Source organism: Choloepus didactylus, chromosome 4, assembly GCF_015220235.1.
Source record: "Choloepus didactylus isolate mChoDid1 chromosome 4, mChoDid1.pri, whole genome shotgun sequence".
NCBI lineage: Eukaryota > Metazoa > Chordata > Mammalia > Pilosa > Megalonychidae > Choloepus > Choloepus didactylus.
In genome coordinates this window covers 50,107,840-50,134,903 of record NC_051310.1, presented here as the reverse complement: position 1 = coordinate 50,134,903, position 27,064 = coordinate 50,107,840, and the positions used below count along the sequence as shown (strand labels likewise).

Here is a 27,064-nt window from a genome sequence, read left to right as displayed (position 1 = left end):
CTATGATTCTTCTCTGCCCATTTGGGAATTGGGGTAAAGCACCTTTTCTCTGTTTTAACATTTGAATGATTAACCCTGCATGTTCCAGATGAAAGACATTTACCATTCAATTTTTGTTGCTCTCTTATAGTTTATAAAACACTTTCTTGTACATCTGCTCAACAGTTTTTTCATCCTTGTGGCCCCATGCTTTGGGTAAAGATAGCATTGTCGTTCCCACTTCACTCATGACGACCGTCCAAAGAAGTTAAGTGTTACATGATCTTTAAGGTACAGAGCTAGAACTAAAACCAAACACTTCTGATGCCATCACTGTTTTTTTATTTAATGAAGAAACTCAAGGCCATGTGGAATTAAAGGAAATCCAGGTGCTAGCCTCCCCTAAGGTATTGAATCCCATCAGAATCCATCATACTGCATTTTGACTCACTGTCAGGAAGTTTCACTGAGTACCTCCCTTTGACAATGCCTTCTCCTACACCACACCTGAAGTTGATTCTGACTGACCTCTAGGCTTATTGCTATACCACACTGGATCCTGTCTTGTGTTTGTATCCAGGATCGTCTGTTTTTTGTGATGGAGTTTGTGAATGGCGGCGACTTGATGTTTCACATTCAGAAGTCTCGTCGTTTTGATGAAGCACGAGCTCGTTTCTATGCTGCAGAAATCATTTCAGCTCTCATGTTCCTACACGAGAAGGGAATCATCTATAGGTGAGTTTAGGAACCCCTCTCTCATAATTCATCCCCTGTCTCGTCTCTTTGCTTGATCCATCCTTCCATTTCTCATGACTATCGATTTAAATCTTTCCAAATTAAATTCACCACAGTTCTAAGTGTTCATTAGAAAAAAATGAAGAACATAGTGATGGACACTATCTCCAAACTGAGACTTGCCCCACTTGGTATTTGTGAAATAGCCTGAGAGGCTCATAAATTCGTTCATACGGGGTTTGCTGGGGGCCTGTTTCTTATCAAGCCCTACAAGGAACTAAACACATTGTTCTCTTTTCTCTGTTTTAACATTTGAAGTGAATGAGTTAATCATGGATCCATTCTGTTTTAACCATCCATACCTAAGCTGAGGATTATGGATAACCATTGCTCTAAATTGCTAAAATAAACAAGAATCTCAATTGGATGGACTGTGGTTCACCAGTCGGGGAACTAAGAAGCAAACTGTGGATGAGCAGTGTTCTGCTTGATGGGATTTGTTACTTGTCATCACCCCAGTATTATTTGATTCCATTTCATGACACACAATATTTTGATCATGTTTTTGAATGGGCTCAAAATCTGCTGGATATTGTTAAATCTCAGAGATTAACGGATAACAAATGAAACTTTAGTCAGAGAGAAAGATTAACTGGGAAATGTGACAGTGAATGATAGACAATTTTTAGTCTTACAAGTTCCTCCTTTTTTTCTTGTTGCCAGTGTCATCCTACTCTTTAAATCACATTATAATTTAGTTGCCACATGAACCTTTTTTTCCTTTGAGATGAAATTGTTGCTTTCCTTTGAGAAAATAAAAATCTCTTGTTTATATTGAGAGCATGAAATTCCTGATTGGAATTTGCTATTTATTAAACTTGCTAAATGCTGTTCCTTTTGTGAGCTCATGACAGCATTGACATTATCATTAAAATGTAAGACAGCCTTGACAACAGTGAATCTTCTTAAATACCTTGGGAGACAGAATAGGAAGAGAGGAGTGAGAATAGTGAAGAATGGCGCAGGACTGGTAGTGCCAGAAAGAAGTGGGTAAGCAAAGGAGGTATAGCAGGCAGCATACAGAAATATCTTGTGGTTAATTCTCAGTGCAGAGCGCTAAAACTTAGATCACAGACCCAATACATGATGAGGTGGAGAAAGAGGTACAGAACTGGGAACCAGGACTGGATAACCAGCAATGGAAGCCATCTGCTTGACGGTAATCAGGAACCTCCACATGTTCTTAAGTCCTGGGGCTGCCCTGGGATGCTTTAGACGGCCTGTGTTTTGAGCTTTCTTTACCAGGCTGTGGTGTGTTCCTGGTGTCTCTATCATGGGATTGCCCCTATCTCAGAATTCTGCCCTGTGCACAATTTGTGGATGGATGCTGTACCATCTCTGATGGTGAGTGGGTTGAGAGTACTTCTTAGTGGTGGTGTCAGATCAGGGCAGTGAACTTCCCCTTTTATTTCTTTCTCTATGGCTTATCTATCCATCTGTGTTCTGCTTACCCCAAAAAAAGAGCTTACGGGGTAGGGACTTCTATGGTAAATCATAATAATATTAACGAAAGAAAGAGCTAAACTAAGCCCTTGCTACAGACTCAGCACTTCATCTGCATTTCTCCCTTAATCCTAACAACTCTATGAAGTGATATTAATCCCATTGTTTAGAGAAGTAACTGAACTTTCAAAGGTTTAAAAGTCATACTGCTAACTGGTAGTAAAGCCAGGATTCAAACTATGTTTTTAACTGTGGGGCTACACTGTCTCCTCATGAGACTTGAAGATTTAGAGTACCACCAAAGAGTTATCTTCTTATTCCCCTTTCAATGATAGGGTAACTATAATTCATGAAAATGAAGCCGAGTAAGGAAAAGCAGTAATGTCTAAACTTGGGTTTCATGAATTCTCAGAGGCTTTACAATTTCAGCGACACCCTATATTGATGTGAGGCAGCAAGCATATTTTCCTGTATTACATTTTATCACCTTTCAGTTTACTTATTTCATTTGTCTTGAAATGTGAAGGATAGACATTGTGTAAACTGATTTAGTTTCTGGTGAAGTGGTATCAGCCTATATCTTGAGAAGTTTTATTTCAGTTCTTGGTATCTGTGGTTCAATTCTGAGAATTGATTTTAATTTACTTGACTCCTGTGTTCAGGTTATAACTGATATGGTTGACCTGAAGGGAGCACATTTAATTAGGATAGATTCAAATGCTATTTTTGTCCTGCAGATTTATTTTCACATGGTAATTTAATTCCACACAGGGTACTGGCCTGGGAGGGGAGTCGTAAGGTTAAGCCTTGGAAAGCCACATCCTTGGAATTCATTCACAGTAAAGGGCACCTTCGGGTCACAAAGGGATGTAGATTTAATACTGGGAACCCAGCTGGGAGACTTAGAAGCAGCAGAAAGCCTCTTTTCTCATATGAGTGCCAAGACAGCCTTCATCAGAGCTAAATGATCTCCCCAGAAGATATGTCTGATCTACCCAAATAGTTGTTGATTATTTTGTTTTTGTTTTTGTTTTTGGGGGGTGGGGTAGGATGAGGGATGGGTATTGTCCAGCAGGTTACAAAGATAATACCATCTGCAAGTCATTGTAAATCAAATAGGACTTTAGAAGGTAGTGCCTTAGGCTCCTTCTGAAGCAAATTTCTTCCCTCTTATACAGATGCTGGAATATTTGGGGTATGTTTGTTGGCAAACTGTATGGAAATGAGAAACTGTCCTTCTATATAGAGTAATACTCGCTTAACTTTGGGATATCTGGGTCCAGATCCCAAATTAAATGATCAATCTATATTGATTGCTCAAATTCATGCTTAGAAACAAATAACATTAATGGACAATATTGATTTTTACATTCATGAATTGTTGTAAATATCTATGAGTGTATAAAGGCCTTCTCCAAAAGTATGTCAGAATAATAATTACATTTTTATTTATCAAACACATTTTGAATGCTGTTGCACTGCCATCTATTTGTTGTAAATAAAACATTGTGGTTTACAAAACCATATTTAAGTGGTTCTTTGAAAATATGTCTATTTTTTATATTTTGAAAATGACATTGATTTTTAAATAAAAATGAATTGACACGTTAAAAAAATAAATAAATAAAAGGCCAGTTATGTACTTTCAGCTTGTGTTCTGACCTTGATTCTCAGTTATGTTCACTTACATTTCATGTAGGAAAAGAAGCCCAGTTCCCAGAGATACAGCAGGAAAAAGTCTGCCTCCTTGCCTTTAGTTGGAAGGTCTGGAGCCTCTCCTGGCCTAGACACCAATAAGAGTCAGCAGGGAAGTGGGCAGTCAGTGAGTCTGCTTCTGTAATGGGAAAGAAGACCATTCAGTCCTTTGTCCTGGGCCTGTTGGCTGATGGAGAGCACAGATAGAGTTCATGGATAGTTTACATGTGGCAGTGACTTTTTCCTGAGCCTAGCATTACAGAAAAGTTAGGGAAATATAGGAGCACACATCCCCATCTACTTGTCTACAGACATTGTAAGTACCTTTTTCTATCATGTTTCATAAACTGTATCAAAGAGGAATTCAGTCTTCATTGACATTTCAACCCCAAAGTCCTAAAGCAAGTATAAATATGATTTGCTTTTACCGACAAAGCTTAAAATGTATCTAAACTATGTTGGATGAGGAAGAATTTATAGAGGGGCACTATTAAAATTTTGGTTCTTTCTTACCATGGTACACTTAAACACACAGCTCATTTAATCACATACTTTCAAGTCATTAGTCTGACCACTTTGTACCTCGTGCAGTTCTTGGCATGCTGGAAGCATTATAATAAGTGTTTACCGCTAAAGCTCTAAGTTCTTACTGTGGAATTTCATTGTCCCATTTTCTAGACGTGGAACTGTCCCAGAGAGAAAGCTTCTGTGCCGCAGAGACTGAGTGCCAAGACTGACATATTGTCTTGTGCTCATATGTTTGTGTAGCACATTAACTTTTAAAGAAAATCATCTGAGTTCTTCTCGAATTGAAAGAAAAATCTCTACCTAATTTGATGTGTTTTTTAAAAACGCAGAATTTCAGAAGATTAGCAATCTCCCTGCAAGATAAGATCTATTAAGATAGTCTTTGGATACAGTTATTGGACCCATGCAAATATGCCTGTCTTGACTGTGATCTCACTGTTGTATGTCAAGGATGTCATGCGAGACCCGTAAGGTGCCTCTGTGGACCCCAGATGTCTGTGTTATCTGAAGTCTGAAGTTAGTTGGGCATAGCTTTGTTGGTGAGCATTGCTTACTGGTCTAAGAATTTGCACATCATCTGTTTCCAAATCAATTTGTGTATTGGACCAGCAATGGACATTATGCTCTTGAGTCATTGCTGTCAGATAGCTGCCTCTCCCTTTTCTTGAAAATTGTAGCAGCATCTGTCTGTTTCCAATCTCCTTGAACTTCTCTTTCTATTCAGTATTTCTCATCAGCAGACTTCCAGAGTCCCCAAATGTCTTTCACTTGAGCCTGGAATTTTGGATCCTTACCATTGCTACATCTGTGTTGTAATTCAATTCCATATTTATATTTATACTACCCATCTAATGAGAAGAATATTTTTTTATAGAGGATGTGAAAGACAAATTTATTAGCTCTCTTTTCCCTTTGTCCTCTGATAACATAATTCCGTCTGCTCCAACTAGTAGGTCTATCCTTTTTTGATCTGCTTTGAAAAGAGAGCTACAAATTGCAGTTTGCTATTTTTTATATAGTCCTTGTTTCTTTAGACTGTGCTGGCTGTGGGGATGCCCAATGCTTTAGTAACTTTCACATTTGATTGTTTAGAGTTTTTCAGATAACTAGAATAACTTGACATTTTCCCGAAATGCAGCCTTCCCTTTCCCTATAGTAAAATTCATTGGCCACGTCTCTGCTCCCTTGCACAGCCTTTAGAGATCATTTAACAAATGTTTATTGGAAATCTTCTACCTGTCAAGGGTATCATGATGAACAAAACCAGAATGCTTCCTTGTGGAGGGTGTGGTCTAGTAATGCAGAAATGCCTCAATCAAATGATCACACTAACTAGTAGAAAATGGCAGCCATGATCAGCTCTGCAAAGGAGGGAATGCAATGCAATGAACAAAATCCTCTAATAGGATGACTCGACATGGTTAGGGAGAGATCGATAATTTCCTAAGGAAGTGACTCTTGAACTAAGGTAATTAGGTGAAGAGAAAAGGAAAGAGAATTCTAGACGGAAGAGACAGAAAATTCAAAGGAAGGAACATAGCCAGTTCAAGGGCTTCTGAAAGCCAGTGTGGCTGGAGTCCAGGACAGATTCTTCTCACAATTGCCATTTCATTATCCTTGAGTGTGCAGAGTGTCCTCTGATGACTTCAAGATTTTATTGGGCACTCCTTGTAAATAATTTATTTAAAGTTAGGTAAGGCTGGTCATGTTGCCAGTGCCTGGAGGAGCCCTCAATTCACAGTGAGTGCCTTGTGTCCAGGGGTACGTGCTTCTGTTAACAATGAAACTATAAAATATTAGAGCCAGATGAGACTTCAAAGATTGTCTGGTGCCAAATGCTCTTTTTCAGATGAGGGAACTCAGGCCTGAAAATCCAGAAAGTAAATTTGCTTCTCATAGTGGATGTTCTCTTAAGATGGTTCATCTGCAATTTATTTTACCTCTCTAGCAAAAAAATTACCATTAGACAATTTTGTTTCTTTCACCAACTTACTGCCAAAATGAAGAGCTTATCAAGATGGTTGAGGCATTAGATACTGTTCTCTCCTCTTCAGTGAGGAAAAGCAGTTGCATTCATAACGCATTTACTGTGTTCCTACTTTGTGCCAGGCATTGCGTTGGGAGGTATAAGTATAGGATGAGTAGATGCAGTGTCTGCCTTTGAGGTTCTTTCTCTAAGGTGGGAGAGATGGCCCTTTAACAAATAATGGCAGATGGGTTCCAAAATTAGAATACATGCAGAGTGTTATTGGAAGCACAGAGAATTGCCACGTAGCCTAATATGAAAGTTCAGGCAACCTTCCTGAAGGAGGTGATACCTGAGGTGTGTGTGAAAAGTTAAAAGCTGAACAAAGATGAGGTGGATATTTAGTAGGGGGGCAAGCTTGAGCAAAAGCAGAGAAGGATGAAAGTTCATGGTGGATGTGTGGAAAATTTTGGTAGTACATAAATTTGTGGTATCGTGGGAGAGGAGGCTAGAGAGATTAGCAGAAATGAAGTTACGAAGAGCTTGGCATTCTTGAGATGTTTGAATTCTGCATCACTTAGGATTTGGCACCATTGCCTGTCTCAGGAAATGCAAAATAACAGTGGCTTAAACCACTATGTCTCATGTAAGAAGTCTGGAGGAAGCTCCATAAAGTCATCTGGGACCTAGATTTCTGCCTCTTCTGTCCTGCCATCTTCAAGGTCCCTTCTTGCCATACGATGATTGTTGAAACTATAGGAGTCAACTCTGTATTCCAGTTCCAGACAGTAAAAAGGGCTATAAGGCACTCCTTCCCAGCTGAGTCAGCTCCCTTTGAGGAGGAGCCTTTCTGAAATTCCATACTGTAGTTTACATAGAATTGCCGAGAACTCAGTCACATGGTTCTACCTAGCTGCAGTGGAAGCTAGGAAGTACAGTTTTCTAGGGGGCATGCGCCTCTAAAAATCAGGGTTCTGCTATTAAGGAAGATGGGGGAGAATAATTATTTGATAGGAAACTCGCAGTGTCTGACACAAATGCCATGCTAGGGAGTTTGGGCTTTATGTAGCAGGTAAAAGAGACCTTTTCAAGGGCTTTCAGAAGGTTACATGATATGAGCAGATTTATATTTTACATTTTTGTGGAGGGGGTGGGGCATATGCATGGCGGAGGAGGGGTTCAATTTGAAGTTCTTGCAGCATTCCGGGAAAGAAGATAATGAGATCCTGAACTAAGAGAGTGATGGTAGGGCTGAAGAGAAGGGCATGAGTTTAAGAGACATTAGCAAGTAAAACAGACAAAGCCTAGTGATTAGATAGATCCAGGGGATAAACAAAAAACTAGGGATTATTCCCAGATGTTAGCTAGGTTGAGTGGACGATGTTGCCCGTCGCTAGGAGAGGTCATGAGCCCGGGAGGGGGTCTAGGCAAAAGAGGAAAAACTAGGGATTATTCCCAGATGTTAGCTAGGTTGAGTGGACGATGTTGCCCGTCGCTAGGAGAGGTCATGAGCCCGGGAGGGGGTCTAGGCAAAAGAGGAAGATGATATTATATGGCAGGTACCAGAGACATATTCTGTTGGAGATGCTCAGTCGGCAGGTGGATATGAGTCTGAGTCCCAGTGAAGAGGATGGACTAGAACTAAATATTTGAAAGCCATCGGCACATGCTATTACTCCAGATCACAGGGCTGGATGAGGTCACCCAACATGAGTGTCTTAAAAGGAACAGTGAGCCAGGGAGAGAATCCTGGGGAACTGGACCCCGTTAAAAATCTGCCTGAATTTTCTTCCAGGCTTAAAACAAAAAATCAACCACGATACTGTATCATTTAGAGTAAGTGTCCTCAAAGCACAATTCCTAAAAAAAAAGTAATGATATAAAACAGTAGAAAGAGATCACTTGTTTTAAAGTAAGTTTCTACTGAAAGAATGCTGGGCATAGGTTTCAGAAGACCTGGGTGCTAGTCCTGTCCGTGCTTCATGCTGTACTGGATGTTTGTGTGGGTCACTGAAGGTGCTGAGCCTGTTTGCCCATTTGTGCAATGGGGCTACCTTTGACACAGCTTCCCTTTAGGGTGTTAGTGAAGCTCAAATCAAATGGAAGTGAAAATGTGATGGCTCTTGGAAAAACCCCATACATAAGAGATTATTCTTTGTATATGTGTTTTCAGCTGATTGTGTGTATGTGTTGTTTTTTATTTTTTATTTTGGGGGTGTTTTTTTTTTATTTTTTACTTTTTTGTAGCATAGGCTAGATCTGAAATTAACCTCAAGGTGCTTCCTCAGGAATAGGGAATTATTCAGAAAATAGGAGTTTTAGCTTATGAAAATTCATCCTCTGAAGACTAATATCTTTACAGTAAACTAAATCTTATTATGCTTTCTTTCAAACCAAATCATTTTTTTTTTTGTATTTTAGCAACATTCTGAAATTATGTTTGCTTAATATACTCATCACAAACCCCTGAGACAGGTTTCTTAGGAAGACCTGGATCATATGGGACAGATTGTAAAACTTGGAGACTATATAAACTCTTGAATTTTGCTTAAATTTCAGCTATCTCCCTAATGTTTGAGGGAAGCAGTTGAACTCATTTTGAGTTTACCTCTTTCAATGTGGAAGCAAAATTTTGGTTGGTAATTTGAAGGGAGTTTCAAGAACGTTTTCAGACCATTAGCAGAATGAATATGCTGGTGTCTTAATCCTGGTATTGTAGTTTTTCAAAGAACCCAGCTTAATGGCAGAAAGAAAGTTAAGCCCTGGATCACTCTGAGTGCTTTTTCTGTACTTCATCTATTAAAGTGGAATACTGAATCCTGGCATATCTCATCAGTGTTCGACCTTTTGCATTTACACAGGCTGTGGCTATTGGGACTAATTGATAAATGAATTAATGGATTTCACCAGTTAATGAAATCAGGCCACCAGTTTTGCTCTTCTCCCCAGTGAATTGACCAAGCAACCTATTGCTTCACTGTAATTAAAGACAATCTTGGATTTATTTGCTAAACAATAAAAATACAGTCAGTTTATCTTTATATGTCATATGAACAGTTTGCATTGCAAAGCATTATATCAGCCTTTGGGGAGTCAAAAATAATAAAGATAGACTCTGCCCTCAAGCTTGTGGTAGTCATTCATTCTTTTAACAATTATTTATTGAGTATCTACTTTGTGTCAGTCTCTGAGGTATACGTATAGGAAATGAAACAGGCAAAAATCTCTACCACCATAGGGCTTAAATTCTAGTGCAGACAGTGAGACAAACAAAAAAAGTAAATCTAGTGAAGATGGGGTGATAAATTCTGTGGAGAAAAAGCTGGACGAGGGGAAGATAAAGTTTGGGGAGAATGGATATACTGTTTTATGTGGAGGATTGAGGAAGGTCTCTCTGACAAGGGGACATTTGATCAGAGACCTAAGAAGGTGAGGAGGCTGTATGTGGCTGGCCCCGGGGAGGAGCATTCTAGACAGAAAAAATGGCAAGGGCCAAGTCCCTGAGAGGGGAGTGTGCCCACGGCAGTCAAGGAGCAGGGTGGGCTGGGGAGAGTGGTAGGAGGTAATCCAGACTCCTGTGCCTCGATTTTATGATTCAGAGTCAAAGCCATATGTATTGCATTTTTACCTTGTACCAGGCACTGTGCCAGGAGCTTTTATCTATTTCTGTTTTACTTCTTACGACAACTCTACAAGGTAAGTGGTGTTACACTTCATTTGCAGATAAGAAAACTGGTGGCTCTGGAAAGACAGTTAGTATGTAAGTTACTATTTGTAGTTACCTTGGGCTTAAATTTAATATCCTAAATCTATAGCATTCTTGTTTGCTTTGATACCAACTTGACTTCAATAGTAGAAACAATCTATGTTCCTGTATCCCTCCAACCCCCACATTTATGTAGTTCTTGTCATCAATTTGATGTTCATATAAGTCCAAGTAATGATTTGTCATTATATTTTATGCATTTGCCTTTTAGATCTGTAGGAAGTTAAAAGTGGAGTTACAAACCAGACATACAATAGTACTCACATTGATATCTACCTCACTTGTTACCTTGACTGGAGATCTTTATTTCTTCATGCAGCTTTGATTTATGATCTGTTTTCCCTTCTTTTCAACTTTCAGAACTCTGTTTAGCAGTTCTTGTAGGACTGTTGTAGTGGTGACAAACTCAACTTTTGTTTATCTGGGAACATCTTAATCTCTCCCTCATTTTTGAAAGACAGTTTTGCCAGAGATAGAATTCTTTGTTGACAGCTTTTTGCTTTCAGCACTTTAAATATATCATTCCTCTATCTTCTTGTCTCCGTGGTTTCTGATGAGAAATCGACACTTAATCTTATTGTGGCTCCCTTCTACAAGACATGTTTCGTCTCTGTGTGGCCTTTCAGAATTCTCTCTTTATCTTGGCTTATGACAATTTGATTATAGTATACTGTATCATGAGTCTGTTTGGGTTTGGAGTTTGTTGAACATCTTGTCTTGAAATCATGTCTTTTGTTAAATTTGGGAAGTTTTCAGCCATTACTTTTTTGAATGTTCTTTCTGCCCTTTCTCTCTTTCTTCTCCTTCTGGGATTCCCACAGTACATATGTCAGTACCTTGATGGTGTTCCAGGGGTCTCTGGCTCTGTTCACTTTTCTTCATTCTTTCTTCCTTCTGCTCCTCAGGCTGGATGATTTAATTTTCTTATCTTCAAGTTCTCTATTTCTTCTGCCAGCTCCTATCTGCTGTTGGGCCCCTATAGGGAATTTTTAATTTCTGTTATTGTGGTCTTTAGCTCTGTTTGGTTCCTTTTCCTAATTTCTTTCTCTATATTGATATTTCTTTGGGTTGATCTGTCTTTTCCTGATTTCCTTTAGTTCTTTGTCCGTGTGTTCCTGTATCTCCTTGCACATAATTAAGACCATTTTTTAAAAAGTCTTTGGTATGTCCCAGGTTTGGTCCTCCTCACTGATGATTTCTAAAGCTTTAATCTTCTTTGGCTGGGCCATCACTTCCTGTGTCTCTGTATGTTTTGTAATCTTTTGTTGAAATTAATGACAATGTGTTATTAATGTAATTTAGACTCTGTGGCATTTGTTCCTTAAGCTTGCATCCAGCTAGTGTTATGACCTAACTTTCCTTGAATGCCAGAAGCTAACAAAAAAAAAAAAAAAAGAAGGAAGAGGAGGAGGAGGAAAGGAAAAAGGAAAACACCACCTTTCCCAGTCTTTGTAGATTGATTTGTATGAGTGTTCTCCTTCAGGTTTATCTGTGCAATGAATTTAGAGACTAGCTCCACACCAGACGCCACCCTGGTCCTTTTTGTGCCTGTGTCTAGTCTTGGACATGCATATGTGGCCTTGGAAATTCCCTGGTTCACTCAGATAGGAATGTCCCCTCTTCCCTAGGAAACCATTTCTTTGTGGTCCCGGACACTACACTGCATGTCCTACAGCCAACAATCCCTTACCTCATACAGCCTCTTGATTGCTCTCTCACAGCATTGCATAGGAGAGCTTGGTGAGCTGCCTTCTGCATACAGAGCAGTTCTGGAACAGTGAGTCCCTCAGGCCACCACCAGATGGATTGGGTGAGACAGACATGCACCCAGTATGTGCACAAGGGTTCCTCTACGCCCTCCGGAACTGGAACTAGGGATCCACACCGAGAGCATGGGCTGGCTTCACACTGAGCCAGTGAGGGGGTGGGTGAGGAACCAGCCAAGGCACCATGAAATCCTACTCCTAGGAAGCCTTTTTTTTGACTTGGCACTCGCCTTGTCACTGCAGTCCTTTAGCTGTTTTCTGGAGCTTTGAGAAAGATGTTTCTGCCCCTTCTTGCTGGTTGCTCAAAGCTTCTTTTAAGTATTGCATTTTTAATAATTAAAAATGCTGTTTTCAAAAGAAATCTTTTATGTTACATTGGGTATAAGTGAATAAGAGTTTCCAACATGATATTGTGAAAAGTAGGTAACCTGCTTCTGTACTAGTTACGTTCATTCTGTCAGGCCTTGACTTTCAGGCTATGATCACTCCTTGTCTGTAAATCTCAATTCAGAAGAAGTCCCAAAGTCATTCATTCATGCATGTATTCAGTTTTTAATATTTTCTGTTATATGAAGCAGCGTGCCTTGCAATTACTTGGCTCAATAGTGCCAAAACCACCCAGAAATGATTCTAGCCCTGATGAGAACAGCACCTCCTGGGCTTGAACACACAGTGTACTGGCACAGAGCTCAGTTGAGGATTCGACCAAGGCTTTGTCATTCTTTTGAATCACTGACCCATGTATGTTAGTCTTGGAGCTATGTTTTTCAGGTGTGTTGAGACCACTTCCTTCTCCTGGATCCTAGTACTTAAGACTGGCAGGAAAAATAGCAGAATGGGGTATGGTAGTTTGCCTTTTGATAGATAGTGTGCAGCAAATGTCTGAAAGTGGAAGTTTTTCCTTTGTCTTGCAAATGTCATATTTTAATTTTCAGTAGTTTTCCTAATAGTCCATTAAAAACAACAAATAGAAATATAAATCAGTACAAACACCATGTTACTGTTTGGTAAAAATGCTGGTCATAATAAATTTCCGGGTTCAGTTACAAAAAGAAGTACTGGAGAGCAAGGTCAATAGGGACTCTGGTTCGAGAGGTATGTATGTGGTGCCCACGATGGGAAGGGGCAGTTTGACAGTGTGACCTTTTATATCTCCTAACTCCCTTGACACTGCCCCTCCCAACCTCCCCCATCCGGACCTGTGCATTGCATAAATGTCACCGTTCTATACCGTTCTTGGCACTTGCATCAAAATTTACCTGCCCCATGTTCCAATAAAATTCTACATCTCAGGGTTGGAAGGTAACTCAAAGTTATATACCCCTCCTCTTCTAAAGCAAATACCCAACATCCTGCTGCACAGTTATTTGATTGTTGTTTTTTTCTGTGCTTGAACACCACCAAGCAAAAGGGGAATTTATTTCCTCCAATTTTTGGCATCTATAACTATTGGAAATTTCTCCTTTGTATTGACTCCAATAGTAGCTTCCATTCACTTGTTCTGAGCCACCTTTTAGGGACAGACTGAAAAAAAATGCAGGTCTTCTACAAGAAAGCCTTCCAGGTATTTGAAGTCAATCTGGATCTCTCAATCTAGTTTATATGTCAAAGAAGGAAACATTATTAGTGTGATATTGCTCATTCTGGCTGTCTTTTAGCAATCACTGATTTCTGAGCAATCGTAAATCATACATGGAGTTATTCATTCTAGATATTTGCCTTGAATTAATACCTAATTGATTCATTACCTCCTTCTTCTCTTATAAAATTAAAACTGCCTTAGCTACTAATTAGTTAATTAAACTAATATGAGTTGTGGTTAATAGCACATGTTACCTCTCCCAGATAAGACTTGGGCTTTAATTGCATTTTGTTGATGCTTAATATAGGGGTAACAAGCAAGGTGGAAAGTTAATTGTTGTTGTGATAATCTCAGAATAGGGTGTTTTAAGTTTCCCTTTGTGGAATTTAATCCTTGCCTACCTTTTTGAGTGTAGCTATAGCTTCTGTGTGCACTTGCAAACAGAGAAGTTAGTCATAAATCCCAGAGCTATGGATCCACTGTCCATTCTGGAAAGGTAGATGTTTTCCACCTGTCAGTCAGTGATTTGCTCATAACCATATGCTAGGTCCAGTCAGGCCATGATTCTCCTCAAACAGCCTTTAAGTTTACACGCTTATTTTAACTATTTAGAGTGAATTACTTATTTGCAAATATTTCTATAAAATTTGTTACTATACCTATATTTAACTTACCATTCTTTCTTGATGTTTCCATATAAAACTCTTGGTTTAAGTCCATAATATAACATTCCATTTATGTGGAACTATTTTTTCCATTTCTTTAATGAATTTAAGCACCCATTACATACAAGGCATTGACTTGCTAACAGAGGTAGATTCATAAACAAACATTTACTTAAAGTAATGCTGTGAATTGGTTCAATCTAGTAACTAAACTTTAGTAAACTTAACACTAAACTTTATTAAGACTTATTTTTTAGTTCTCAATGATTTAGAAATAGATGCTGGCTATTGGAAAATGTAATTATTTAAGTACATAAAGAGTGCACTAAAACCCATAAGATTCCCATTTCTCAACTTGATTCCTCTTTCTTAATGTGGGTATATAGTTTGACAGAAGAAAGTGAAAGTATGCCTTTATGTCGGGCCATTGAGAGTGGCATAGTGGTTTATGCAAGATATCTGCATGTGAATCTGATTTTCCTAACTAGAAATACATGCAGATGTCCTAGATGAATTTTCTATCACCATAACTCTTACAGTGGCTTTTCCTCTAAGATAAGTAGACTCCTTTCCATTTTAAATCTATTATTCAAATCCAATTCAACAAATGTTTGAGCATCTTCTAGTTATCTATAACACACTGTGCAAGATAGGTATCCTATAAGAGTTAAATGAGTCCTGTTCCCCAAGCACTCCAAACTAATTTGGAAAGTAGATCCATAAATAAATAACTCGAATTCAAGGCAGAATGGGCTGTGATGAAGTATAGGATTCAGTATGTACACTGTAAGGAAAGGTTACATTCTCCAAGGAAATCTGAAAAGTTTCTGTGGAAAAAATAGAGCTTGAATGGAACATTTGCTTAATCTGTCTGTGCCTCATAGTCCTCAGCTGTAAAATGGGGATAATGATAGTACCTCCATCACAAGATATTGGTAAGGATTAAATAATACCATAAAGCATTTAACATAGTGCCTAATGAGAGTAAGGGGCCCAATAAACATTAGATATCATTGTTCTATTAGTATCATTATTATCTGTCATCTTTGACTCAGGGATATGAGACCAGGGGGAATAATGGCATTTCAGGGAAGGGAAAAGTGAGTGAAGTCATGGAATGGGAGAGAGTAAGGAGGGTTCAGGTTCCACCACTACACTGATATGGCTGGAGGAGAGGGAAGGCATGGATGGAATTAGACTCAGGCCAAATTATGCAGAAATAGCAATCCTTGACCTAGGAGTTTAGATTTCTTCTGCACGTACTGGGAAACCATTGAAAACTTTGTGTGGGCGGGAGACAAGGTCAGATGCTTGTTTTCAGAAGATAGCTTTAGTACTGTGTGGAGGTTGGATTGGAAGGGGTGGAATCTGGGAGACAAAACAGTCTGCTCAGTTAAGCAATAATGAGTAGCTAAAGTAGGGGCCTACTATTACTACTAATAATAGCAGCTAGTATTTATGGTGCTTTTACTGTATGTCAGCCACTACAAAGCACTTCACATATCTTGCTTCATTTAATTCTCATAACCTTATAGGGTTGGTACTATTATTAACCCCAATTTAAGAGGAGGAAACTAAAGCACAGAGAAACCAAGCAACTTCTTCAAGGTCACACAGCTAGCAAATGGTGGAGCTGGGATTCAAAGTCAGGCAGTTTGACTGACAGAGTGCAAACTCTTGAACATCACAAGCAGAAGGAGGGAAGGAATAGATGGGAGAAATGTAGAATGGAAAGAAAGATTTGACCTTCAAGTAGATGGACTAACAAAGGGGAAGGAGGGAGATACATCACAATAATGATAGCTCCCCCTTGAAGCTGAGGAGAGAGGTTGATGCCATTGCCAAAGATGGGGCACAGGTGTGAGTCTGGAGGAGACAGTGAAGTCACTTTGGGACACACCAAGTTGGAGGTGCCCAGCAAACTCCCATGATCCATCTCGAAGGTAGAAATACTAGGCTAATCTTTAAGGCTGTGGCCATAGACTCTAGGGTAAGTGTATGGGGAAAGTATGAAAAGGAGATAGTGCTAACTTGCAGTTAAGAGCATGGCTTTGGAATCAAACTTAGATTTGTAACTTACCTCCACAACGTACTAGCTCTGAGATACTGGGTAAATTCTTTAATTTCTGTCTGGATTTCCTAATCTGCAAAATGTAGCCAACAGTACTACCTACCCCTAGAGTTATTGTGAGGATTTAGTTCATGTGGCTTGTTTATCCTAGTGCCTAGTACCAGTTATGGCTCCATACACATTACCAGTTATTAAGAATAAAAGTGAGACAGGAATGAACCTTAAACATGAATGCATTTAAGAGGTGGACAGATTCTGTAAGGAAATAGTTGAAAAAATTATGGTACACCCATACTTTGGATGACTATGCAACTCTTAAAAGAAAGGATGAGTTCGGTCTACATTTATTGACCTGGGTGGGATGTTCTGGATAAATAAATGAGAAAAAGAAGTTAGAATAGTGTGTCTTCCATTTTAATACCATTTTTACAAAAACAAAATCCATTTGTACATAGATATGTACATGGAGAAAGCTGTGGAAGAGCAGAAATGAAACAGTTTGGGGAAGGGAAAACAGTTATTAATGTTTCATTATGTCTTTGTATCGTCTCACTGATTATGGCAAGACTGTTATTTTTGTGATTTTTGAAGTTGTATATTTTAAGAAGAACTAAGCAAAGGAAGTGGGTTATGGGCAGAGGAAGAGGAGAAGTGGGGTCAGTAAAGAGTGAGAGGGAGTAGTCAGAGAGGGAGAGAAGTAACTCCAGGGCGTGCAGAGTTAAAAGCCAGCAGCCCCATACTTTACACTCATTTGTCATGGTTACGTTAAACCTTGGCATCAAGCTCTTACTTTTATTAATTTTCATTTGGTATCCCTTAGTTTCTGGCACAGAGTATAGCAAGATTTCTTATCTCTCTTCTTGATTTCTGTTTTATTTCTAGCAAATGATCCAACACTTGGCTGGGGGAATACGTTGGGGAAGATAAGTGATGGGAAAATCAGTATAAATGTGGTATAATTGATTAACTAAAGAGCAATGTCATTTTAATTTAATTAGCTGAGTTAATACACACACACCGTAAAGAGGGAAATTTTTAGCTGTTCTAAAATGATTACAGTGAAAGGTAAATCCTCCTAAGATTTCTGTCCCCAGCCTCCCCATCTCCTTTCCCCAAAGCAACCGGTTATCCATTTCTCATGTCCTTCCAGAAATGATCTATGCATATACAAGCTCTGTGTTTTAATATGTTTCCTGTTGAAACACAAAGGATAGTGTATTATATACTTGAAGAACAAAAGCTTTTCCTAAACCTCTAGAGGGCCCAGATCTAAGCTACATTTTCTCTTTTCAGAAGGGTCTGTGGGTGGGAATTCAAGTACTGTAAAGAATTCTGCTATCTCTTGTTGGAGAATTGTACAGGTTTGTTTAGATCATGTAACAGACTTATAAAAGTTCATTGTGGTTACATAGCTGCAATGAGAAGTTTATTTGCAGCACTACACATAGCACACTTGCATCAGTTGTTATTTATAACTGGATTAAGGAGCAGCAGCACACACTTCCATTGTGGTTGTATAGTACCTTCTGTCATGTGGAAGCAGCGTACTTATTCATCAGCTGGTTCTCAAACACATTTCTCTGCAAAGCACCAGACCAAGCACTGTCAAGGGTCGAGACATCGCAGGTGAGAGCCTGTCCTCTGAAAGCACAGGGAAGTGGCATCACCGCCGGCCCGCAGTCTTGCTCGTTAAGCAAGAGGGGGAATTAAATCTTAGTTTAATCCAAGCAACGAGAAGCTTGCCCCTCCCAAGTTCACCCAGTGAGGATTTTAACACTCCTATGACAAAGAAATGAGACTGAGCACTAGGGAAAGGCAAGTGACACTGAGTCATGAAGTTCAACCTTTATAGGAACATGTCTTGTCGTTATGAGTCCTTCCTGAGGCACTCGTGTCCCTTGTATTGATTCTTGAAATCAGTCATTGACACACACACATACATACATACATCACGCATATACACACTTTCCCCCCTAACTCCTGTACTTGAGGATGGAATGGAGGAAAATACACTGTGTGCTTGAAATTAATTTAAAACACTGGTGAGGAGAATTTTGACAAAGCAAGCCTCACAACTGAATGCCATGGGGCTGCCTGCTTTACGGCTCCACTAAGGAAGGGAACACAATTTTGGCCTCAAGAACACAGACGTTTTGTTTTCTCATCTGTGGATAGACAGGTTCAAACCTGTCAGAGGCGGTAAATTAGTTTCCTTATGACTGACTTACATGTGTGGTGGTGGTTTTCTCTTTTTTTTTTTTTTTTGCCCCTTAAGAATCTGGTTGAGTAATTCAGAAGGTTAAAAAATAACAACCCCCCCCCCCAAAAAAAAAAGAGAAAAGTTAGCCGGGGTCCCTCACATATGCCAGGAGGGTGCACGTAGACTGGAAGGATCTGAGAGGTCTTTGTTTGTTTCTCCCTATGCAGATTCTCAGCCCTGCTCAAGAGAGCTCCAGTGCTGTATCTGTTCAGCTGCCATTTTTAAGAAATAGAACTCTGTTCTCCACAGCTTATTCCTTTGGGTTTTAGAATGTAAAATATGAAGTGCGGATAATCACAGGCCAGGTTCCCAGCATTTCTTGGCGTTTCAGCTTTGGCAGCAAGAATAGGAAAAACTGAAGCTTTTATGGCCAGAAAGCCTGAGTATAATCTTAGTGCAGTGGCACTACCAACGGAAATAAATATGTTAAAAAGTACTTTATCTGTGAAGTGCCTCTGAGGGGCTACTCTGCTTTGTTCAATTTGTTGTGTCTATTGTATATTCTTACATTCTGTTTTCATAAAGCAAGAGAGGTAGAGTCAAAGTCTCACCAGGCAGAACATTTACACAATGTTTCATTTGGTACATAATCCAGGAAATGTGACGTGTACCACACTCTGTGTCTTAAGAGTTAATTCTAGAGCTGAAAACTCGCCAGAGAAGGTCAAGATGCCTTGCTTTGTAAGAATTAATTCTCAAGATGAAAACGCAAAAAGAACCAGCATTTCAACATGAAAAGAATTTCAAGAAATTGCTTTAACTTTGAAAAGTGAAGAGGTGGATCAGTTTGCCCAGAAAAGTCCAAATTTACTCCACTCTCAAAGCCCCGTTTCAGATAGTATTCTCATGGTCGTCACGGACCTTTTCATTCTGTGAGGCGGTAGTACCGAAGTTTCTGCAGATTGAGAGGGGATTTCCCAGCATTCTCCTTTCATGGACTGTTTTCCCCTGGTCTGTGAATTGGAAATTTAGTCATTAAACTATTTGAAAATGTTTTTCCTTTAGTTTTTGAAGATGCATTGAGAAAAATTGCTTTCCCCATATTTTATTTCATTTGCACAATATTTTGATATATTTACTTGAAGTATAAATGTGTCTATAGTTATAGCTTTATAGATCTCCATTCTATATGCTGAAGCACAATTTGTTCCCTCATTAATTTATTCATCTATCTATTTAATCATTCATTTATTCTTTCCACACATATTCATTGAGAACTACTTTGTGCTTGGGGAGATAATAGTGACCATAGGTCAGTTCCCTGCTCTGGGGAAGCTTGTATTCTAGTGCAAACATACGAATAAATAAAAGTAATTACCAGTTGTGAAAATTATATGGAAGGAAATAAGTGAGGTTTTCATTTCTAGTTTTATTCCATAGGGCTGAAGGAGAGGAAGATGGTGGCCAAGTCCTCTCTCTCCACTTTTTTGCTTCTCCTTTTGTTATTAAATACTTAAAGTACTTTACTGGGATCTGAAATTGAAATCTCTTCAGAGTGGGGACCAGTGGGGAAACTCCAGTTATACATTTCTAAACAGATCAGAACTCACATGTCGATACAACTGACATTCAGGTAAAGAAAAAAGAAAGAAAGGCAAGGAGCCCAGGGCCAGATCAGCGGGAAGGCATGTTTGTCCCTGGCCACTTATTTGCATCCTTTGAAGCCCGCAGGTGTTCTTTAGTTCCAAATCAATGCTCACCAGGCCTGGTTCAGTCTTACATTTCAGCAGGTCCCCTTGTGGGTCTCTCAGAAAAAAAAAAAAAAAAAAATGAGGGCAATACTAGAATTTTCCAACCACAGTGAGTTTTTCCACCTCACTTTGGAAACTTTGAGCTATGCCTCTGCAGTTTGGGCAACAGAAAGACTGTGTTCAGGGAAATCCACTGGAAAATCTGAGCACTTGGAGAAATGTTGGGAATACCATCTTTCATCATAGATTTTCTGCAAACTGCCATGCTGCTCAAGTGTGAGTCAGCAGAAGGAACTTCACCACTCTGTGGCCCCAGATCTCGAATCAGTGGGGCGGTGGCAGTGTCCCAGCCCCAAAGGGGTTGGAGGCAAGGATAAAAGATGTCCCTGCTCATGCCAGTCCAAGGACGGTCCCCTTATGGCATGTGGAGTCGACCCTTCCAAGCCAAGTTCAAACTTCCTAGGCTCTTGGGCAGGTTCTCTCTGGAAAGCTCATATTCCTTTCTCTTTAGCTACCCCCAGGCCCTGCCACCCTCTCAAAAAGTTTCTCCTTCATGCTTAGAGTAAGTCTCCTAGAGATCCAGATGTGCTGTCATGTCTAAGATTTCCATGGATAGGAGAGGCTCTCAGTCAAATGCCCGATGGCTCCTTGTTCCCAGACTGAGAAAGAGAGAAAAAGATAAGCCCAAAGAAAACAGAACCTGACTGCCTCTTCTCCCCACCCCGCCATGGCCCCCCACCCCCGCCTCACAGTGGCTCTTCCTGAACAAATGATTAATGAAATAGTCTGGTCTTAAGAGAATAGGAAAGTTCCTGTAGGCCAGTGATCTTCCACCAGCCCACTTAAAAGGCATTAGTGTCTTCAAGTGGAATTACCACAGGCTCTGTTTTCTTTTATGGTGAATGTATGAGCCCTGAATTTCCCCATTAAAACGTCTTTCCCTTTGGTCTCCAAACCTTTAACACAGCAGTTGACAAGGGAAGTACATATTGATGACTACTGTATTTCCTTGATTCCAAGAAACCTTAGATTACAAAAGGCACTCTGATTTGATGAAAGCGAGAGTACTGGTAGCTAGCAAGATTTTTTGGTCATTGGTTTTGAGGAATTTCCCTGTTTCCCAAATATTAAAGGGAGGGGGCTGGCACAGATCTTATAATCAAGGTAATAGAAAGGTTGGAATTTTTTCTTCTCTACGTAGTGAAAAAGAGGAATTTTTTCCCCCTCTTGGTGTGAGATTAAAACTCATAGAGACAGGAAAAGGAAGAGGAAGACAGAGCCTAGTTGGTGGGTAAGCAAAATGATCAGCTAGATTTGAAAGCTCTTCCCTTTTTTATGGCCTAGTCTGGCTTCTGCAGGGACAAGCAGCATGTGCAGACACCAGCATTTTCCACTGTGTCAGAAGAGCAAAGCCAGTCTCCCTTCTCCAGCTTGCACACTGGGAGATTTATGCTCCCGGCCATTTCTTTCCCAGAAACTGGGGGACCCAGTCTCAGATAAGAGTGGGTTTGGATGTCCTAGCATGATTTCAGGGTAAAGATGAAAAATGCTGACAAGGTGATGGAGCTTGTCTTGCAGATGAGGCCCTGCACTGCAAATGGTCTTTCTTTGCTAGCTTTCTCATCTCTGTAAATATATCTTGAAGAGCAAAGTTTGTGGAAATTATTTCACTCAGTCAGTGGTCTATTATTTTCGCAAAACCGCACTAGATCTCTAGCTAGATTTGCAAGCATCTTGTTTGTCCTGTTTGTTCATTCCTGTCCCAGTGCTCACCTTTTCCCAACCCTGTGGGGAAATTATTCTGATTAATATTCAGACTCCCGTAATGTGTCTTTGGCATGGGTGCTGGGGAAGGGCCCGTTTAGAGACTGGATCACTGCACAGAGGCAGGAGTGGACTTGAGAAAGAGGCCCCAGCATCTTCGAGAAAGAGGCACCCTCCTCCAAGGAGCCCATCCTGCTAGCACTCAGCCCCCATCCAGAGCTTGCCGTCTCCAGGAATTGCGTTTAATGTGTATTATGGTGTAATATTTGCTTGTGTTTTAAATTTGACTTGTCATGGTTTAGAAAGTGCCCCACAGCCCTCTCCTGCTATACTGCTATACCATTTGTCCTTGTTTAACTGAAGACATGGAGGATGAGAGGACACCATCATTAAGTCATTGACCACAAAGGAGATTCCTTCACTATTCGGTTTCTTGGATCGACATTTCCTGAGCCCTTACTTTATGTACTGTGTTTGCCTCTGAGGATTGAAAGATAAATAAACAGATTTAGTCTGTTGGGGTTCTGGATGCATATGTAAATTGACAAAATATGGTACCATAAATGTTCAAAGTAAGGAGCGCACAGGAAAGGAAGCTATTGTATCTGATGGAAATGGTTGGAGAGGCCCTGGAGAGGAGATGGTGTTTGAACCTGTGTTGAAGGATGTGTAGGTTTTTGGTAAACAGCAGAATGAGGAGATACAGGTAATACAGATGGAACAACAGGGACAGAGGCATGGAGGCAGGAATGTGTCCTGTGCTCAGGGATTGTGAGGACTCAGCATGGCTGGAGGGACGCATGGGAAGGAGCCAGAGGGAAGTGGCAATTGAGGTCATTCCATTCCAATCATGGAAGACTGAATGCCATGCTGGGGAGTTTGGGCTTTATTGGCCTGCAAGTGGAAGCCATCAGAGGTTTTTGAAAAAGAGACTAACTAGGAAATAAATACGGTATGTTAAATAGAGTACAGAGGAGGAAGCTTGGAAACCAGGAGTTCAGTTAGGAGGCCCTATACCAGGTCAGGAAAGAGAGGGTCAAGGCTGGAAGCAAGCCAGTGGGAAGAGAAAGGAAAAGAGGAATGGGAGTGATACTATGGAGGAAAAACTGACTCTGCAGTGAATAGATGTGAGGACCAAGGAGCAGCCATTAAAGATGACTCCACGATTTCCAGCATGCAAGACCTCTGGAGTTCTCAACTGAGGGAGGACATGGGCTGGGTAAAGTTCAGTTTTGATCCTTTTGTGTTTGAAGGGTTGAAACACCCCCAGGAGCTATGCCCAAAAAGCTGTTGGAAATGCAGGTCTGGATCTCCCGAGAGGGGTGGCAGGGTGGAGATTTAGATTTGGGAGACATCTGCCCAGAGTAATGTTTGAATTCATGGGATTCAGCTACAAAGGTAGAGAATCAAGCAGTGTGACTGTGTACAGTTGGGTAGACTGTGCACTAAACAACTCCAGGAGGTGCCATTTCTTCGTAGTCAGTGTAGATTTGTATGACTATGACAGTTTTCTGGCAGATGGTTAATTTGCACAAAGGCAACATATGGTCTAGCAGTCGCGCTGGATGTAAACCTAGGCAAGGGCTAGGAACAGAACCTTAGAGAACCACCTACCCTTTAAGGGAGGGTGGAGGAGGAGGAGCCCACAAATGAGACATTTAGGAGTGGTTAGAGGTTTAAGCACGATTGTACTTAGTTGCCTTGGATTCACCTCAAGTCACAGTCAACACATAGTGAACTCGCATCTTACTTTGGTTGAATGACACAGGTAGGACCATCAGTTCTCCCTTTTCACATACCTGAGGGGGTTTCCCTGACCCCAGACTTTAGCAGATGGGATAGTTAATGGTCTCCATTTGGTTAAGACCTGTGACCAGCATCCAGCACAAATAACTGCCTCCTCCAGAATGCTGCTCCAGAGCCTGCCCTGGGGCTCCTCGGAGATCAGGTCACGTTCCCTGTCCCTAGGAAGGGGCACCAGCTGAGGCCACTCACCCATGTCACACCTGACGTTGACCAGCCCAGGACTCAGGATGGAGCAACCCCCAACCCAAACCAGGCCTTTAATGGGCTGCAAGGGTGGAGTGAGCATCTTGCCTCCCGAACCACACGAGAAACAAAAGAGCAGTGGCTTGGAGGTTGTCATAGCTCTTTTGTGGCACAAAGTACAAAGGTGCTCAGCCTCCCCTACGTGTGCCAAGCGGATGCTATAAATGCTTCTTACAGAAGAGAAAGCTTGTGCTCCACCTCGACACCTGCTCTCTGCCCACACAGCCGCCGCCTGCCGCCCTGCCATTGCCGCCTCCTGGCCCTAGTGACCCCGTTTGCATCAGTGGAAAGTTACAGGAGGAGACAGCACCACCCTCCTGGCCAGGAATGTGTCATGTAACCCAGATCAAAAATTTCAAGTTCACTTCTGTGTCAACGGGATCCAGGCTCTGTAGGCAGATAAAACGTGGTTTGGAATGGCCATAAAACTCAAAGTGAAACATGGGTTTATCTGAGTAGGCAGAACTGGATTGCTTGTAGATTACCCACATCAGTCAGTTAAAAATTTCTGTTTTCAAAGTAATTCTCTGTTTTTCCAGATCTTTAATATTGGAATGTTTTTCACCAGTTGATTCTCGGCTGTGTAATTTGAATGAGGACTAGAGTCCCTTTTCTGAGTGGGGGAAAAATCACTTACCCTGTCTCTAGGGCATGCTTGATTTTTTTCTAACCTTAAGTGAGGATGGGTTCCCAGACTGTGGATCAGAAGCCCTCAGGGAGCTCTTGGGACAGGATTTCACATGTTATACTCTGCAAATGCCAGGTGATAATAACACCCCTTTTTAAACAGGGGGATCTTGGGCAGAGAAAGGGGGAGAGAATTTTTCCAAGGTCTCAGAAGGAAACTCTGAGAGAAAAACTCAAGAGTCTGGGGTTCTGGAAATATGCTCCTGAATTCCCTTCTCTGGGAAACACAGGGAGCCAGCCGACTGGGGCTGTACCAGCTCCCAGTGTCTGTGCCATGGGCAGGCTCGGGCATCTTTTAAGACTGAAAGACTAGATGGTCAGCATAACAGTTTGGAAAAGACCCCAGTGAAATTTTCATTTTATCAACTTTTAAAAAGAAATTAGTTCCATGTGATGGGAATGGTGTTCTTCAGTTAGGCTTAAAGAATTTTCTGAGCTTTTAAATTGTTTCCTATGTAATATTCCATCCCTTGTGGCTTTGGAGTTTCCTATGAAATGCCTTGTGGCTTTGGAGTTTCCTATGAAATGCCTTAAAAAAGGAAAAAAACAAAACAACCAGCCACTGTCAAATGAGCTTTTCAACCTGATGAAGGACTTCAGGAATCTCATTCTTTCTTTTCTTCCTAGACTGACCTTTTAATTTTATGCACGATGTACAGAGGTGATTTGTCTTGTCTAATTTATAATGCCACACTGTTGTAAGGATGATTAATCACTGAGCAAAAACATTAGTTGCAGCTTGTTATACCTACAAGCCCAATTTTCTTAAATTAACTCTAGGACCAGATTGAGAGCTACAAAAGGAAACGTGAAATTGAATGTTTGGCATAAAGTACACCACCAGATGCAGAAAGGAGTCCCCAACATTTCTTTTCCATTTCCTTGGCACCCACTATGTACAGAATACCACCCAGATACTGGAGGAAGATGTACTGGCCAAAAGGATTTTACACTCAAGGGGTGTGTAGATAAAGGGAATGCACCAAACTGTAGAGTAAGAATCTTAGAGTTGCTCAGTTCAATCAGCACTTAGTAGACCAAACAGCTCTGTGCCAGGCACCTTGCTTTGAGGTTAGAGAGCTAAAATAAGCTTGGAAAACTCCTGCAGGGAAACCAGTGATTACAGTCAGTGCAATAAGCGCTATAATTAGAAGTATGTACCGAATACCATTGGCACACAAAGGACAGACACCAAGCTTGTCCTAGGAAGGGCTGGAGAAGGCTTCTAAGACAGAAAGGTGGTGGTTGAGGCTGACGCGATCAGCCAACAGAAAAGTTGGAAGAAACGTACCTTGGCCTTTTTGGTTTTTTTTTTTTTTTTTGCTGCTGTTTGTTTTTTTTTCCCCCTAGTTTACTGAGGACCAATACTTTTGTAACATGTAATAAAAGTAAATTACTAGAAAATGAAATGAAAAAAAAGACAGATTAGAAGTTCAAATTTTTATTAGAGTCAACAGAAATGCAATGATCCAGTAGTTATCAAAGTTTTTAAATGCTTACTGTCTGTTTTTCTGCCTACCTCATTGCAGTCTGGTAATAGTTTGTAGACAAGCACTGTCTGGGTCCCATACTTTGAGGAGCACTGCTCTAGGCAAAACAGAACAAAAGGACAGAGAGTGTGGTGCTCAGCTGGGACTCTGAAAGCAAGGTAAAAAGCAGCCGGACAGGAAATGAGGCTGGAGGGCAGGCGAAGGCTGGGCGTGGGTGGCTGTGAGTGCTCAAGGCTGGCAGGAGCCATCCAAGGGTCCAAGCATTTAAGTGACAAGATCTGAATTGTATTTCAGAAAAGTAACTGGCACAGCATGGAGAATGGATTGTAAAAAGATAGGTCAAGAAATGCGATCATCCCAGTGCAACATGATGGGCTGATGAGTGGCAGTTGCAGGTGGAGAGGACTTCAGTTCAACATATAAGCAGGAGTTGTCATTGTTGGTTCTTAGTGACTGACTGGATGTGAGAAGTACAGGAGGGAGGGCATCCAAGTGGATCCCATTATTGTACACATGAGGAAAATGAGACCCAGGGAGTTTAGCAGAGCTGAGGCTAGAAACTCTGTGACCTGGCGCAGGACAAGTGTCCTTGCCCCTTAACTAACTGACCAGACAGTGCACCAGGTAACACCAGCATGTCCACTCCGCTGTGCTGCCTCCAAAGCGAGAGAAGGATACGTGTCCCTCAGAAGGCATGTGGGAGCTGAGAGGCTACTGTGTGCTCTGACACTGCTCCACCCCCACTGCCCAGCTGCTCTCAGCCAACCTGGCTGTCCCCATGGTGCTCTCTGCTCAGGGTCACTATCTTAATGACAGAAGCCACTCCAAGAACTCACTGTGTTCTGTACTAGCCAGTTAAACTCATGT

The 27,064-nt window shown here is 40.9% G+C and overlaps 1 protein-coding gene across 1 annotated transcript in view; it reads left to right on the top strand.

Moving 5' to 3' along the window:
* Positions 1-27,064, top strand: part of PRKCH (protein kinase C eta) — a 247,447-nt gene that overhangs the window by 182,262 nt on the left and 38,121 nt on the right. Inside the window, exon 10 of the mRNA XM_037832583.1 lies at positions 560-714. Within this exon, the coding sequence (XP_037688511.1) occupies positions 560-714 (155 nt within the window). The remainder of the gene's footprint in view (positions 1-559; positions 715-27,064) is intronic.